Source organism: Thermobia domestica, chromosome 5, assembly GCF_964235325.1.
Source record: "Thermobia domestica chromosome 5, izTheDome1.hap1.1, whole genome shotgun sequence".
In the NCBI taxonomy this organism is placed as follows: Eukaryota; Metazoa; Arthropoda; class Insecta; order Zygentoma; family Lepismatidae; genus Thermobia; species Thermobia domestica.
This window is the reverse complement of record NC_137458.1, coordinates 303,977,597-303,994,306: the sequence shown is the minus strand read 5'-3', so window position 1 is coordinate 303,994,306 and position 16,710 is coordinate 303,977,597. Positions and strand designations below refer to the sequence as shown.

The window sequence follows — 16,710 nt, the reverse complement described above, 5'->3', positions numbered from 1 at the left end:
CGGACAACCCAATTGTTTATTTAACGCTGGCGCTAAGACAAAATGTAAAAAGCTTCTAGGGACCGCGTTCGGATTTTTGACGTTCGGATCATCGACGTCCTACTGTAATACAAGTCTCCTCATAAGAAAGAGTAACCAAAAGCTTCCTATAGTTTTTTTCTTTTTAATTTTTAACGCTGATCTTTCTTTTTCCCATTTCATTTTGTTTCATCCTTCCTTATTTTTTTTCATTTCCGGTCTCGAAGGGGGGGGGGAGGACCCCTGACCCCCTTTTGGCTACATACCTGACAGACTTACACCGTTATTTCCACAATCGTTGCCATTTGAGCTCCAAAATGACATAAACGAGCAACAATAGATTAACTACATTTCTAAACTAAGAAACCTGGTATAAAACAAGCATTTGTGTTGATCTTTCACTTGGGGAGTACGACTAAATATTGGGGGTTTGGTCCCATGTGCCCCCGTATCTGTGCCCTAGATATGTATAATATAAAAGTATTATTTTCGGTATACCAATAATAATAATAATAATAATAATAATAATAATAATAATAATAATAATAATAATAATAATAATTTCTTACCTAAAATACGTATCTCTATACCTTTGCTTGCCTCTCCCACGAGAAATTAAAGCTTTTGTCGTCACTGGCCCAAGGGAACTGTCTGCTGAAGTGACAACATTGCTTTTCCAATTAACATTGGGGGACCTTACCAATGTGGAGCCAAATCAACTTGTCCGATTGGAAAGAATACACCATTTTAGATTGAAAATTACTTATTCCCAGCACCTTAATTTCTTTCCATTTTTAAGTATTTTTACTCATAACAGAGTTACGTTATGACCCCAAACTTTTGATACACCCTATATATATATATATATATATATATATATATATATATATATATATATATATATATATATATATATTGTCAACCCCCCTGTGTGTGCCTTTAAGTGCAATTGCGTAGCTCGAAAACACAGGAAGATTGCACACACAGGGGGTTGACAATATATATATATATATATATATATATATATATATATATATATATATATATTCGCAAATGTTCAACTTGAGGTTAATTTTGTCCCTTAAACTACACGAATTTAAACTGAAACAGCACACTCATTATCTAAGCCTCAACTAACTAACTAACTCTATGGCCAATGGAACCCGGAGGTTCAATGCCGCGTTCACAAAAGCTCTCCACTGACTTCTATCCTTAGCTAACTGCATCCAGTTTCTACTCTGTATTCCTATCTCTGCGAGATCCATCTTAATATTGTCCTCCCATCTGCGCCTAGGTCTTTCTAATGGTCGTTTTCCGATTGGTTTTCCAGTCAAGACTTTGAAAGCGTCTCCACTTTCTTCCATTCTAGCTACATGACCCGCCCATCTAAGCCTCCTAGACTTGACGACCCTAACAATGTTGGGTAAACCATATAAATTATGTAGTTCCTCGTTATGAAGTTTCCGCCATTCCCCATTCTCGTTCCTCTGGGGTCCGAATATTCGTCTTAGGATCTTGTTCAGAAATACTTTCAGTCTATGTTCTTTCCTCAGAGTAAGTGACCATGTTTCGCAGCCATGCAGAACAGGCATGATTATCGTTTTGTATATGTATATATATACAAATAAATATATAAATAAATAAATAAATAAATAAAATAAAATAAAATAAAAGTTTAATTAAAATCGGCTACGTAAATTTTATGCAAGTTATCCTGGAACAGGGGTCTCAGAATTGTATGTTGAGTCGAATGCTACATAAACTCTCCTTACAGTTGCTTCAATAATATTTTCTTTGTATGTTGCGACCTGGAATAAGTTGAAGACTGTTGTGTAGGCGATGACTTCATCTTTTCACACATATTCTTAAACAAGGCGAGAGAAGTTGCATATCATTTATCTCTCCGGTGTGAAAAAGCAAGTACACTGTACTTTCAGAGTGATCTTGAACTTGTTGCAGGAACAATAGAGAGATTCCACAGAGACCGTGCCTTGGAATATTTTGCTTATTCATTCTCTCTGACAGTACCATCATCTGTCAGAGAAGGTAATGGGAATTCCAAAGCTCTTGTGAAGGTGACGTCGAAGAGGAAAAGAAATCTTAGCAGGTTATAAAGTGTAGTCGGTAACAGAAGAATTGTCTACCTCACAAGGTTAAAAAAGGAAAAAGTACGAAGAAAATTTAGGCTCTAATCTCATGAAAGATGGTTCTGATTGCCTACGATCACACCAAATGAATGCTGATATACTAGTATCCTAGCTAATATACAGGGCTGACAATAGGCAATTTGTCGCCCCGTGCAATGGTATCATTTACCATCCATTTCTTCAGAAAGAACAAATCTTAAACGCCACGATTTTAAGTATGCTACCCCCATCATGAACAACGAATTGGAGGGAAAGAGCAACTCGCAGTCAGAAAGGTCTATGCACTACAAATACAATCTCGTTGTGTCTGTTCTTTTTCCATAAATAATAATCTATTATGTTAGTGAAAGATCAAGTAAAGATGCCTGCAAAAGAAAGATGGTAATCCTTTTTGTAGAATTTAATATCGAGATTCAATCTCAATATATCAGTTTGCAATTCCAGTGCAACTAGCTCTTTTATCTTTATTTCTTGATTTTCCTTCTACATCTATTGAAAATTTTTAAAAGAAACTTGTTTTCACCTTCAGTGATAAGGAACTTGTTTGTGACAAAGGCAAAACTATCTTTCATATCAAAACTGTGATTTCTAAATAAATGAAACAGGTGTTCGCTACTGTTCTAGAATTGAGTTCTTCTATTTGACAACAATCAAGCAATTTATGCTGGGATTGTTTGAACATTTGATTTAACATGATCCAAGTGACCATAAACTAATGCGACCTAAACATGATTTATGAATGTAGTATTCAAACAGATCAACTTAGTAAATTTGGTATGACAGAAAGTCGTTATAATGTTATATATCCCGAAAAATGGATAAAAACACATTTAGAACGAGTAATTTACAGTAAGTAATAGGAAAAAGTCTGTGTAATCGTACAGTTGTTTGATATTAAAGTCTATACTGTCGTGTTACTTTAATGTTACCATACAGACAGTAACCCATTATTCCTGTTATAATAGGTGGGGAAAAAAGAAACAAAATTTTTATCACCCACACTTCCACGCTATATGACTAGGATGTTTTTTTGTGCTAGGACACAAAAATAACAGACACGGTAAACAGATGGTACCACTGCTATCATGTAACTTTTGTCAGACAATTCACACGTTTGCAAAACTATTATTGATACAGATTAGGCCTACAGAAAACATATAGGACCTTATGCAGCGTCATTTTGATACGTAATTAGTGCCATACTAAAGAGTTCGACTAACGTATATTTCCTGCAGTAATCAGGCGTTTAGTATGACGCTAATCGTACGTCAAAACGACTCTGTATAAGGCGGATAAAGTTTATTTGTTACTTAGTATAAATGCCAAAGATACTGCGTAAATCTTTGCTTATACCAACAATAAAACCATGGAAATTCTCACAGCCAGCAGCTACTTATTAATGATATTCTTGGAAGCAGTGTTGCCAACAAGTTGATACAAAAAGTCGCTAAATAGGAGATGAAATGACTCCAATTTTTAGTGAAAAGTCGATAAAAAAAATATTCGGGAATTTCGTCTTTCTGTCTCTCGTATATACTGTATGGTGTAGAATTTTGGTATGTAGAATTCATACCTGAGCGAAAAACAGGTATGTATATAGAGACAGAATTGATTCAGTAAACCACTGTTCTGGGATTGCTATATATATATATATGTCATAGTACTATCTACGCAACAAAAACTTTTAATTTTTAACTTTATCATCAATTTCAACGAAATCAAAAATGAGTTTACTAAAACGAACGAAAGTAAAAGTCTACAAAGAAAATATCTTGCTTCACTTTTATCCATGCTTCTACAAATAATCAGTTTGCTATCGGTAATGTATTATTTGTGCCTCTAAACTGGTGCTCTGCACACTATAGGATATTGAAGGTTGGAGTTGGTCCTCGTTAAGGGCACGAGATAACAACAATCAAAGTGGGATTCTAGAGATAAATGCTATGTACTTTCCCAGCTCGTTAACTCCTGCGCTGATTCAAGTAAGCAAGAGGAAAATAAATACTATATACCTGAACTAATTGGAGTTAATAGTACTTGATTAGAGGACAAGTTGTTCGCAGTATAAAAGTCGCTAGATTTGTAAGTTAGTCGCCAAATTGTAATTCAAAAATCAACAACAAAGGCTCTAATCGAAAAAATTATTTCAGGAAGTCGAATCCCCTAGATTTAGCGACTTTTCCCCCAAATTGGCAACACTGCTTGGAAGACGATGAGCTCGCTGCTCATACTGAATCAAGGAGCCTAACCTCTCTTGTGCTAGTTAGTGTGTCCGCAAGGATCAAGTGTTGCAATACGCATTTGTGAGCAAAGCACACATACACCACTTAGAGGGTTGACGGAAGTTTTCACTTTCGAAGGGCGACTTGTTTTTTGAACTTCATTTCATCATCTTGTTCATCTCTTTCATCTTCATTTGGGCTTCGGCCTTCGGCTATTTCATCACTATTGCGGACTCAGGCAATACTAACGGACAATCGAATCTTGGTCGACATTTGGGTTTACCTTCTACAGTACCTTCAAATCCAACACTGCTTTTGCACAAACGGCACTCATTGCACCTTCTAATCGCACTCGGCACTTTTCTTGTGGAAGTCAACCATTACCAAGCACGTCTCGAGAGAGACATCCATCTAACGATTCCACACAATCAGCAAAACGCATACGATCACGATCACCGATAACATCAATGGATATAGAAGTTAATCAACAATATAACAATGTTGTTAAAGGGAGTCAAGGTATTACCGTGACACAATCGCACTCTGATCCTGTTTATCATTTCATACTTACAGACTACGACACAAAATTTACTAATCCTAAAATAATATTTCTACAAATCATGAAATACGTTCCACGGGTACGATATACTCTCGTCCAAATTGTTCCCACCGAAAACGGCTTCATTTTGAAGTCGAAAGATCTTAACTTTTGAATTACTATTCGAAACAAAGCCTCGTACGAAATTTTTGGCAAGAGCGCTAAACTAACAAAATTGACAGATAAGCGGCAGAAACAACCTCCATCACCTCGAAAACCATTTCTATCGGTCGTTATTAGAGGTGTCTCCCCTGAGCTTACCGATGCAGAAATCCAAGAAGAATTAAAGCAAGAAGGGATCTCCGTGAATAAATGCATCCGTATTAGGAATAATAATGGCCTGGCGTACATGGTCCGTGTGCTTTCTAAGCAGCAGGGCACTAATGATTATCTATTACGATTCGGTGCACCAATTTATAAGAAAATACATCGTGTCGAACCATCTAAAACTCAGGAACCTTTACCTATTCGCTACGAGAAATGTCAGATGTACAATGACCATCCTACAGCCAATTGCTCCAACCCATCTAAATGCGGATACTGTTCGGGTCTCCATGAAACTAAAGCTTGCGCAAAACTTACAAGGACCACCTAAATGTAACACCTGTGGCAGTGTGCTACATCCTACGTATAGTTATCGCTGTAAAGCTAAACCAGCGCCAACTCCCGAGCATCCGTAGCTAACAGTACCGCTAAGAACGATTGATACGACAACTCAACCTAACCAATCAATCTTACCGCCGATAACAGTCGAAGATTTTCTCCGCTACATCAGTTTGGTGCTTCAAAATATATTTCCCTTTCAGCGGGCCAATATTCTTCACAACATCATTTCTGCCGCAAAATACATCTTTCACATTAATCTACATGCAACGTATTCTAATAACTATGTTCATTTTCATATCGGATCTCTGGAAACTGCTGTTTAATACAATCTGCATAGTATTCATCACTATGGGAATTACTTTCTTATTTGTCAACATTCGATCCTTTTCGCAGCATAAACTGTTATTAGAAGCGTTGTTGTTGGAGGAACATATAAATGTCTTTGCACTTAACGAAACTGCTTTAAAACCGAGCATGTTAGCCCGCATTCCTGACTATTACCTAGAACATCATGGCTATCATGATCAACTGGCTCGTGCCCAAGGCCTAGTTGCAATACGCTTTCCTTCAAAGTATCCAGTTCGATCGTACGACCCACAAGCTTTTAGTACTTTTCGGAATACCTCCTTTGTTTCATATATTTTCCGTCCATAATCATCAATTTTAGTACGATCTATATTCGACCACGACAACCTATCCCGCTAGACTATTTCGAATATATTGCCAATAATTATCGCAATATTATTATCATGGCGGACATTAAGATGCATAGTCGAAGTGATCGTGAGAAAGCAGATTTTCAACAGTATTTAACTGACAATCTCCAACTCCATCTACATGTTCTTCCTTCGCGCACCAGACCTATAAGTCAGACTACACCCGATGTTGTCATTACATCGCTAAATCTTCTTACTGACTGCCATCTTGAAATTCTGAACTCAATCGGGAGCGATCACCATCCAGTGAAACTAACACTCACTCGAGGACAACGACAATGCCAAGAAATCGCACCTCACTATGTTCTACGATATGATAAGGCAAATTGGCCTCTTTTCCGGCGAGACCTTGAGCGCAGACTTCACAGTGAAACGCCTCCAACTAATGAAACCGAGCTAGCTTCTTGTCTTACAACTATCACCACGGCAATACAAACTAGTGCTAAGCATCATATTCCAACAGAACAAGTGCATCCGCACAACCCGAAATTACCGCCGACATATGTTCCACTCATACAGCAAGCTCGCCAACATCTTCGAGAATATTATAGAACTGGGAACGATGCATATTTACGCCTACATCACCAATGGCAAAGAGCGGTACGTAATTATCTTGTTGGATATAAACGTCGAAACTGGATAAAATCTTGTAATAACTTATCCGAGGAAGCACATCCTTCTCACTATTGCAAACGGTTTCACCAGCTTGTTGGCAAAAGCACTAAAATCACCTATCCTCTAATAGCCGACGGTATTCCTCTCTTCTCTGACGCAGACAAAGCAAACTCATTTGCTGCTCAGTTACAGGCCGTTTTTACGCCTACAACTTTTTCCAATCGTTGTGGACGGGCAGATGTATCTTGCCTTCCTGCCTTACAACCTTCCACGGAGCATATTATCGATCTAGATCATCCTCTTACTTCATCCATCACTGTCGATGAACTACACTCTGCATTAAAACGGAAAAGGAATACAGCATCTGGATTCGATACGATATCTTACCGACATATCAAAGAAGCCCCGCCATCTCTCTTGCTACTTCTCGTCACAATATACAATTTCATCCTCAGAACCGGGTTTTACCCCTCAGATTGGAAAGTCTCCAAAATCCGCATGTTCCATAAACCGAATAAACCTGTGCATTCAGTAACTTCTTACAGACCCATCCAACTCACCTCAGTTTTCAGTAAAATACTGGGAAAAAATTCTCGTGTGCCGCCTCCATAAGTACCTTAATACCACTTCTCTGCTACCTGTTCATCAAGCGGGGTTTCGCCCTGGTTTTTCCATAAATGACCAGCTACTTCACCTCAGCTCAATAATTACTAATCAGTATAACAAAGCATTTCCATCATGTCTCATTCTCATGGATTTAGAGAAGGCATTCGACAAGGTTTGGCATTATGGTCTCATTAAAAAATTGTAGTCGTTTAATCTTCCTATATGCTATCTCAGACTAATATATTCTTTTATTTCAAATCGCATTGCTTATGCTACAGTTGGTACGGCACTCTCCTGGCCGATTTTTCCACTTACTGGAGTACCCCAAGGATCAGCCCTCAGTCCTTTACTAAATGTACTGTATGCTTCCGAAATCCCTTCTGTACCACGCAATGTCTTTAGTTTTCAATATGCTGACGACACAGCTTTTCTTGCTCTCGACAAAACTGTGCATCAGCTTAAAATTGCTTTACAAACAACACTCAATAATTTCGTCAAGTGGTGCAAGAAATGGCAGTTAACGATCAACTCCGAGAAAACCCAAGCTCTGGTTTTTCTACCGCCTAAGCGTCGTCCCAAAGTCCATAGGAACCCAACTCTCTTACAACTAACTGTTGATGGGTATCATGTACGCCCTTCCAACACTGCTACCTATCTAGGGTGGCTTTTGATTCGAAGCTTAGCTGGAATGCTCACTTGAGAAAACTAACGGAGAAGGCTAATCTTAGATTAAATCTTTTGCGATGTCTCACAGGAACATCTTGGGGACTTAAAGCCGATGTTTTGCTTCATACATGTAAAGCGTTACTCCGTCCGATCCTTACTTTTCGGCATACCGCTTGGTGCAATGCTTCTGTTTCTTTCTATGAAAAACTCAGCATACTGGAACGACATGCTATTCGACTGGCGTATCGAATTAAACTTCCATACCCAACGTGGCTCACATATGAATATATAGACTTTCCAAGGATCTCGACCGAGCATCTCGCACAACTTGGCCTGAGATACATCAGCTCTCGTATCGAAACAGGCCATCCACTTTTCTTGGACATCCTTCACACCGACGCTCTTACCGATGCAGCCTATCGATACAAACATTCACCTTTAAATATTTTCGTATCCCTATATGTGAAACACGAGCACCTTCCTGCGGCTGAAAGGGAAATATATGATATACACGTCATTGGTCATCATATACCGCATCTTTTTCCATCTCAGCACTAGATCCTCACCATTAACAAGGGCTTCCCCATGTGTTCATTAGTCCCGAGTCGCCCCGAGACAGAAGATCTAACTCTGCATCTGTCTCACTAATTAAACTATGTGTGTGGCGTGTTAACACTTCATCTCATTGATCAAATCATCATTGTTCTTTATTCTATTTATTATGTATTCGAATTCCTATTAGCATCTTAGCACCTCAATCATATATCTGCACTCAACTTTCTATTATTTCTTCCAAAAAAGTGACTTATTACATGCTTACTAATTATTGTGTTCATACTTTCTGCACATAGCCCATCTTCAATTATCTTATCATTAATAGAAATCCTTTAAAAATCTTTGCCAAAGATAGGGCGTAACCCTCTAATGGCTGGGAGTAGAGGACTCTTTGCTCCTATAAAATAAAATGATGAATAAAGATTTATTAAGTTAACCCTTTTCCCGTAACCTAAAAAAACTCACTTCTCTGAACTGGCCACCTGGAGCTCTAACCAGGTTAAAAAATAGGGTTATCCGTAACTGGCGGAGAAAAATAAGCGAGTCACTTAGGTTTTACATGCTGCTCAAGATGCTGACTATGCGACAAAACCAACAATACTGGGAAGACACTTTTCGAAATGTTACAGTAAATGATCGCAAAATCTATACGTACTCCAAAGCATTCCAACGTACTAGAAACGCTTCAAAAGCTAGTCATACAAGGACCTCAAGGCCTGACTTAAGACCCTCAGTCGCAAGCGGATATTTTCGCCGACTCCCCAATAGAGCAATTCTCGATCCTTATTTCCAACAGCACATCCGAAACACATTATATACCATAAGTAAACAAAACCCTACAGATGATATCACTTTAGTAACACCTCGGGAAAAAGAAAGACATATCAAACGTCTGCCGGCAAGGACAGCATCTGGGCCTGATGGGATTAGAACTGAGATACTGAAACACCCAACAAGGAAATTACTGGTATTTTTAACCTATTTATTTAATGCTATGCTTCAACTATGCTACTTCCCAAAGACCTGGAAGGAAGCTCGTATCATCACCATACCCAAACCTAGAAAAAAACCGCTACTCCCGGAAAACTATAGGCCGATCAGTCTTCTGTCACACTTCAGTAAATTATTTGAGCGTGTGTTACTCTGGAGGCTGAGACAGCATGTACTCAATAATGATCTCATATCATCTCAGCAGTTTGGGTTTCGTGCACAACATAGCACTACTACGCAACTCTTACGCGTAGTAGATCACTTAACAGTGGCTTTCAACAGAAAACAACACACACTTGGAGTATATCTGGATGTCTTAAAAGCATTTGATAAAGTGTGGTTAGCAGGGCTATTATATAAACTGTACATCCAAGGTCTTCCGGATCGTCTTCTGCATTTACTTCGTTCTTACCTCATTGGCAGAAAATTTCATGTGTCTGTTGAAGGTGTCAAATCCTCCTCTAGGACTATCAAAGCAGGTGTTCCACAGGGCGCTGTACTTTCACCGCTTTTATGTACTCTGTATACAGCAGATCTTGCGATCCTGCGTGCTCGCCGTACGCCGATGATACTGCCTTTTTCACGACCAGTAGCTCCCTTGCACAATACTACATTTATATGCAACGTCAACTAAGAAGTTTTCAGGAATGGGCAAGACTTTGGAGGATTAAAGTAAATACAGACAAAAGTTGAGCTGTCATCTACAGTCGAAGACGTATCCGCGTCCCTCGACATCTTATCTATGAGAACGCACACATTCCTCACGCCACCCACGCCAAATACTTAGGAGTGACTTTAGACCGTGGGCTAACGTTCGCCGCACATAGCGACATAAAGCAAAGAGCTTTACGAAAAATCTCAGCGTTATATCCCACCTTTCGCTGCAGTTCAATTTCTCATGAGGTCCGCGTTCACATACTTAAGATGATAAGTCCTGTCCACCCTCTCATATGCATGCCCTGCCTGGCAACACGCCTCATACAGTCACCTTCGAACACTTGAAAGTGTGCAAACTAGAGCTGGTCGTATAATCACTGCATGTCGTCAACAGGTGCAGAGTTCGTTAAAAATCAACTTAAATGAAAGAGGTACGATATGAAACTTATGAGAACTGCATATTGAAATACCAGAAGAATGCAAATGTACTTTATTTTTTTATTATATGACGCAAAATTAAGGGAGTTATAAAGTTTTAAAATTTTCAAACAGCCTCCATTTTGAAACAGGATAACGGATTGGATTCCATATTTGTAATATGAATGAACGGACCAAATTTGGTTTTAATCCATTCACTTTTAGAGAAGTTACTGTATCCAGTATAGATCTATACAAGAAATGGATTCTATTATTATAGAAATAATAGTGAGATCTCCGCATTAGGTATCTTAAAAATCAGACACAAGCTTATTGTAATCCACAAATTATAAGGGAGCCGCTGGCAAGAGGATGTGATAATATGGGGTTCGTGAACGGAATTAGGTTGAGAACCACTGGTATAAGATTATTATTACTATTATGATTATTATTATTATTTCTTTATCGTCTTCTTCGTCTTATTGTCGACCTTATGTTAGTATTGGTTGAGGAGTCAAGCCAGCGACTCAAGGGTCCCGACTTCGAATCCCGGCTGGGGTATGGTTGTTTGTGGATTTTAAAACCTTTATAGCAGTGCTAGAGGACACTCAAGACGGGCCGAAGTTCATCGTTACTTAACGAACCCAACAATATAGCATATTTCTTGTCTTCTTCTCATTATTATTTTTACTCAACCTACTGCTCACATTAATAATGCTAATCATATTACTACCACTCCTCCTCCTCCTCCTCCTCCTCCTCCTACTACTACTACTACTACTACTACTACTACTACTACTACTACTACTACTACTAATAATAATAATAATAATAATAATAATAATAATAACAATAATAATGGAAAGCCGTTTATGCGTTGTGGTTACAGTATGTCCCTTTTCTCTACCGGGTAAATGTCTTCGTTTGGAACTTACGATCGTGTATCGTGTTCCATTTGACATCGATTCGCAACAATGATTTACTAGAGATCCCAATCACCACCGACTGTTATCATCTTGAGTTTGCAATATTTGTATTCGTGAGAAAACAGGTTCCAGTGTATCACATTCTGGAGTGTATGACCAGAGTACCTAACTTTCAGGGGCTATGGGAGAACGATCATTCTACTTCCGGTTCGACGACGTTGTGAATCGTAAGAGTAAGCATATTTCCATCCTTCAATATGTTCTTCCACTTGTGCAAGTTTCAATGCGATACTCGCCGAGGAGTTGGAGAGCTTTCCTTGTAAGCAGTGATCAAGTATTGCAAACGTACTTGTGAGATCAGTACGGACACACTACTTAGAAGTCTGACAGAAGATCCTCATCTTGTGGAGGCTTTTACCTTAAATTTTTCAAGGCCATTGTTAGTAAAATGGTTAACAAATTAGTAAAATGGTTAACAGCGAATAGGTTAATAAATCATGATAAATCGATTCTCTTACATTTTCATTTTCCAGGAAAACCGCGTATATCACCTAGAATAAAAATATCTAAAAATATCTTCTAACTTACTCCAATATTCTTGCATAACAAAGCTTTTAGGTGTAATCATAAGTGATGATCTTTCATGGTCTGCTCATATCTCCACTTTAAACAAGAAACTAAGTAGTGTGTGTTTTGCATTATACAAACTTCAAGGTACTGTGTCGAGAGACGCACTTCTTAGCTTTTACTATGCCAAGTTTAATTCATTAATTAACTTCGGCATAATACACTGGGGATCTGCTGAAAATAGTTTAAGCACTTTCCGATTGCAAAAGAAAGCGATTAGAATAATTTTTGGATTACCCACAAAATCGACATGTAAAAAGGTTTTCATAGAAGCAAAACTTTTAACACTCCCCAGCTTATACATCTATAAATCTATTCTTTTTACTGTGGAAAACAAGCATCTTTTTATCTTTAACAAAAATGTTCATAGCCATAATACAAGACAAGGTAGTAACATATTTGTGATGCATCAAAAATATGCTAATATAAGCAAAACCGTGTACATGAATTGTGTCAGATTGTATAATAAACTTCCTCTGTACTTGAAAAATATGACCAATGTTTCCATTTTTGGTAAGACTTTATATAATCTACTCACTGAAAAGTGCTATTACACCATTAAATAATATTTAAATGACTCATTAACTGAAGAGTTGGTAACAGATACTAACCCGTGAGTACATGCCTGGTGTGGTACAGTTACCTAATTAGATGTAAATTGTCATGTTTTTATACTTAATATATCCTATTATGTTGTTTTGGAAATATGCATGATGTATACTTCTGGTACTTGACAATATAGTATGTTTATTTCTTTCTGATAACTGTAATGCTTACATGAAAATTTCTCATGCTTTGTAAGCTAATGAAGCAGGCAAATAAATTAAATGAAATGTCTTTCTACTGAATGAGACTGCGCTCAAACCAGCCACATATATCCGCTTTCCTTGCTATAACTTTCTTCGCTGTGACTACGCAGACAATAATGCACAAGACCAAGGCGGGGCTGCAATCGGAATACGTAATAAAATCATTCATAGAAATCACTCCATTGCACTGCATTACCAGTTTCCGGAGCACTTAGTAACAACAGTTTACCTACCAAATCTTGCACTGACCGTGACTACAATCTACGTCTGTCCCGGTCATGTCATTCCTGTTGTGTTTTTCACGTACTTGTTTCAGCAATTTCGACACCTCCTTATATTGGCTGACATCAATATCCATAATCATTCTGTCCGATATAAAGAACTTTTCTCGACCATATATCACTTAATTTGCATGGATGTAACGGACCATTTTGACACATGGTCCTAACAGTTTATTTTATGCTGTAATAAAAAATTAAATTTGTCAACTCCCGTGTTATCTGTTTATATGAAAGCCAAAGAAAGCTTGAAATAGTTTGTTTATTTAATTGATTTTATCATTTTATCATTCTGTCAAAGATTATTTATGTCTAGATGGGTAATATGTTAGTAAGCTTTTAGATTCGGAACAATGAACTATGTAATAAAATTTAAATTGTCTATTTAAATATTGATCGAAATTATATAACAAAATAATTATACATTTTAATATTTTATCTATAGTCAATTTAATATACAAAACGTGTGATTTGTATGAAAAACTAAAGCCTTTATGAAATGTTCTGTAAGAAGAAGAAGAAAAGAAGTAGATACTGAATGTACTAAAAAAAAAAAAAGAAGAAGAAGATTGATATATTAATGAAAGTTGTTATTGATGCTTTATAATTGAAAAAGTGTGAAAAAGAATACTTTGCCAAATACATAAGATTATTACAGACATAGCGTTAATTAATTTGGTGCATCTGTACTGTAAAATTTTATATAATAATATTTATATTTTACTGAAGGTGATATAAATATGATAAACATGTATGAGTAAATAGTTAGGATCCCTGACAATATTTCATCACCTGAATACGTCAGACTTCTTTCGTTTATTTACGTATTTCCAGATAATAAGCAGATGAAAATAGTTAGTTGTTCTTGGCAGATAATATATAGTGATGAAGCGTACTGATGATGGATGTGGCCGGGTAGCATAGTAATACAACATTAGTCGCTCATGCGTGTTCGTCAGGAAACTGCAATGGTCACGGTGAAGCTAAATACGTGAGGCAATGCTACAATATATAAATGCATGGTGCCAATAGAGCTCTGTCTAGTTTGCGTGTAGCATATTGCCCTCTTTGAAGACTTCACGTCTGTGGTATTTAAATAAGTTTACAGACTGATTGAGACATGTAACATTAAGCGGCGTTATAGTGAAATGTAAGGGAAAGTGGGGTACAGTGAGACACAAAATTTTTAGATCGTTGTAACCTGCTTAATATTTACGCAAACATTTTCAAAAAAAGTGTTGAACTTTATTGGTATTTCTAGTATACATCAAGACTACAATTGGTTCGATACATGTATATGTAAGTGAGTGAGTGTCACAAAAGCCTGGCAAAGTGTTTTGTCTCACTGTACCCCAACCATGGGGAACAATGAGACACCTCACATATAATGAATATCAACAATGACACTTAAATCTATCTTACATCTAACAAACTGAAGTCCACATTAAAGTTTAAGTAGGACTGTTGTCTTTTTGTTTGTCTATGCATGCTGGGCTCAGGAAGTACCATTTTGATATCTTCTTCAATTACACTCGCTAAATCAGGGACACTTGGAAAAACAAACTTACCAGCTACCTTTTCACTTTTTCTTAAGAAAGAGACCTCGTAAGTCTTTCCTTCGGTACTTTGGAGAACTTTTCCAACATAGTAAACGTTCTTTTTTCCACTAAATTCGACAAGTACGAAACTATTATCACTAATATGATGAATATCTGGAAAACAGTCTGGATCAATAATTGGAATATCTTCGTCAGAAGAAAGTAAATCCACATCATTATCATCATCTGTTTCTTCAGTGGGCTCATCAAATAGACGCTTGTTGGGTTTATTAGGATTTATTTTGTTTCTACTTTTGCTTCTCCTGAGCTCCAGGATTTGCTTCTCTGGTGTGTCAGTTGCTATGATACTTCTGCCTTTTTTTCTGGAGCTACCCACTGTTTTCGATTTTGATTGCCGTCTCGGATACCCTAGAAATTCTTGAGGGCTTACAATTTTGGGGGGATTACTCGATTTTCCAGAGAGTAACTTAGACACCGTTTGTGCAGTGTCTTCTCCTGAGTTTCTGGGTGGATCTTCTTCTGTTAGCAATATTATATTTGCTCTTTCAGTAGAAGCTGAAGGTGATGAATCCATTACTGAACTAGGAAGAAAATCTTCGTTGCTGAAAACATGCCTGTCGAACGGATAAATCCCAGTTTTACGAAATGCAGAGGTAATGTTTGAGATAGACAGCTTTCTCGAAAGCAGTTCCAACACATGATGCGACTTCATAGATTTTCAGAGTATTGCCTGGATGACGCATCATCCAGCTCTCGACAGCAGCAGTATAATAGGAATGAAAAGGTTTGAAAACACCCACGTCTAAAGGCTGCAGACGGTGAGAAGTGTGAGGAGGAATTGTGAGAATAGTAACCCCAGATTGTTTTGCTATATCTAGGGCTTCAACTGATAAATGACTTTCATGATTGTCATAAATTAGGAGGGAACGGTTTTCAGGAGAACTACCGGAATGTTTAACAAAGTGTTCAATCACCTGCACAAACAGTTCAGTGTTCATCCAACCACCTTTCGCTGCCAAACCAAGAGTTCCTGTCGGAGCACCATGAATCATATGTTCTTGAAAATGAACTCTTGGAAATACCATAACCGGAGACAGAGAGTTTCCACTCGCACTTACAATACAGCAAGTTGTAACCAGTGTCCCTTTCTCTGAACTTTGCACTTGGTTAACCTGTTTGATGCCTTTCTCGGTTATCACTTTTTGGTGTCTCGGAACAGTACTTGTTGCTGTTTCATCGAGGTTGAATATCCTAGTGCCGTCGGAGAAATTAGGATGTCTTTTATAGATCTCTTCTAAGTTATCAAAAAATTTGTCAACGTTTTCTCGATTAAAAGATGACGCTCGCGACAAGCTACAGCCTTCAGGTGATCGCAGACTTAAATTCTTGTGCCGCTTGAGAAATCCCTGTAACCAATCTAGTCCTGCCTTCTTTCGTTCAGTCCAGTTGGAAGGTACTTTTACATTATTTCTAACAGCCATTTGAAATGCCAACGATCTACATTGAATCGTTGAAAGTCCATAGCACATTTACGAGCACATAACAATGTAATCAACTAGAACACGTTCTTCTTCATCCGTGAACACCCTCCTAACGTCGTAGTGAGGTCGCATTAGAATCTCTGATGTTGGATGTTGACGCTTCTTTCGGACATACCTGCAAATATACGAAAAATACGTTTCCATTAGAATAAGCTTT

At 37.7% G+C, this 16,710-nt stretch overlaps 1 protein-coding gene across 1 annotated transcript; it reads right to left on the bottom strand.

Moving 5' to 3' along the window:
* Window positions 1-15,650: 15,650 nt before the first annotated feature.
* LOC145685617 (uncharacterized) lies at window positions 15,651-16,493 on the bottom strand. The gene has a single exon (XM_081758006.1). The coding sequence runs from the start codon at window positions 16,491-16,493 to the stop codon at window positions 15,651-15,653; it is 843 nt and encodes a 280-aa protein (XP_081614132.1).
* Between the last annotated feature and the right edge of the window lie 217 nt (window positions 16,494-16,710).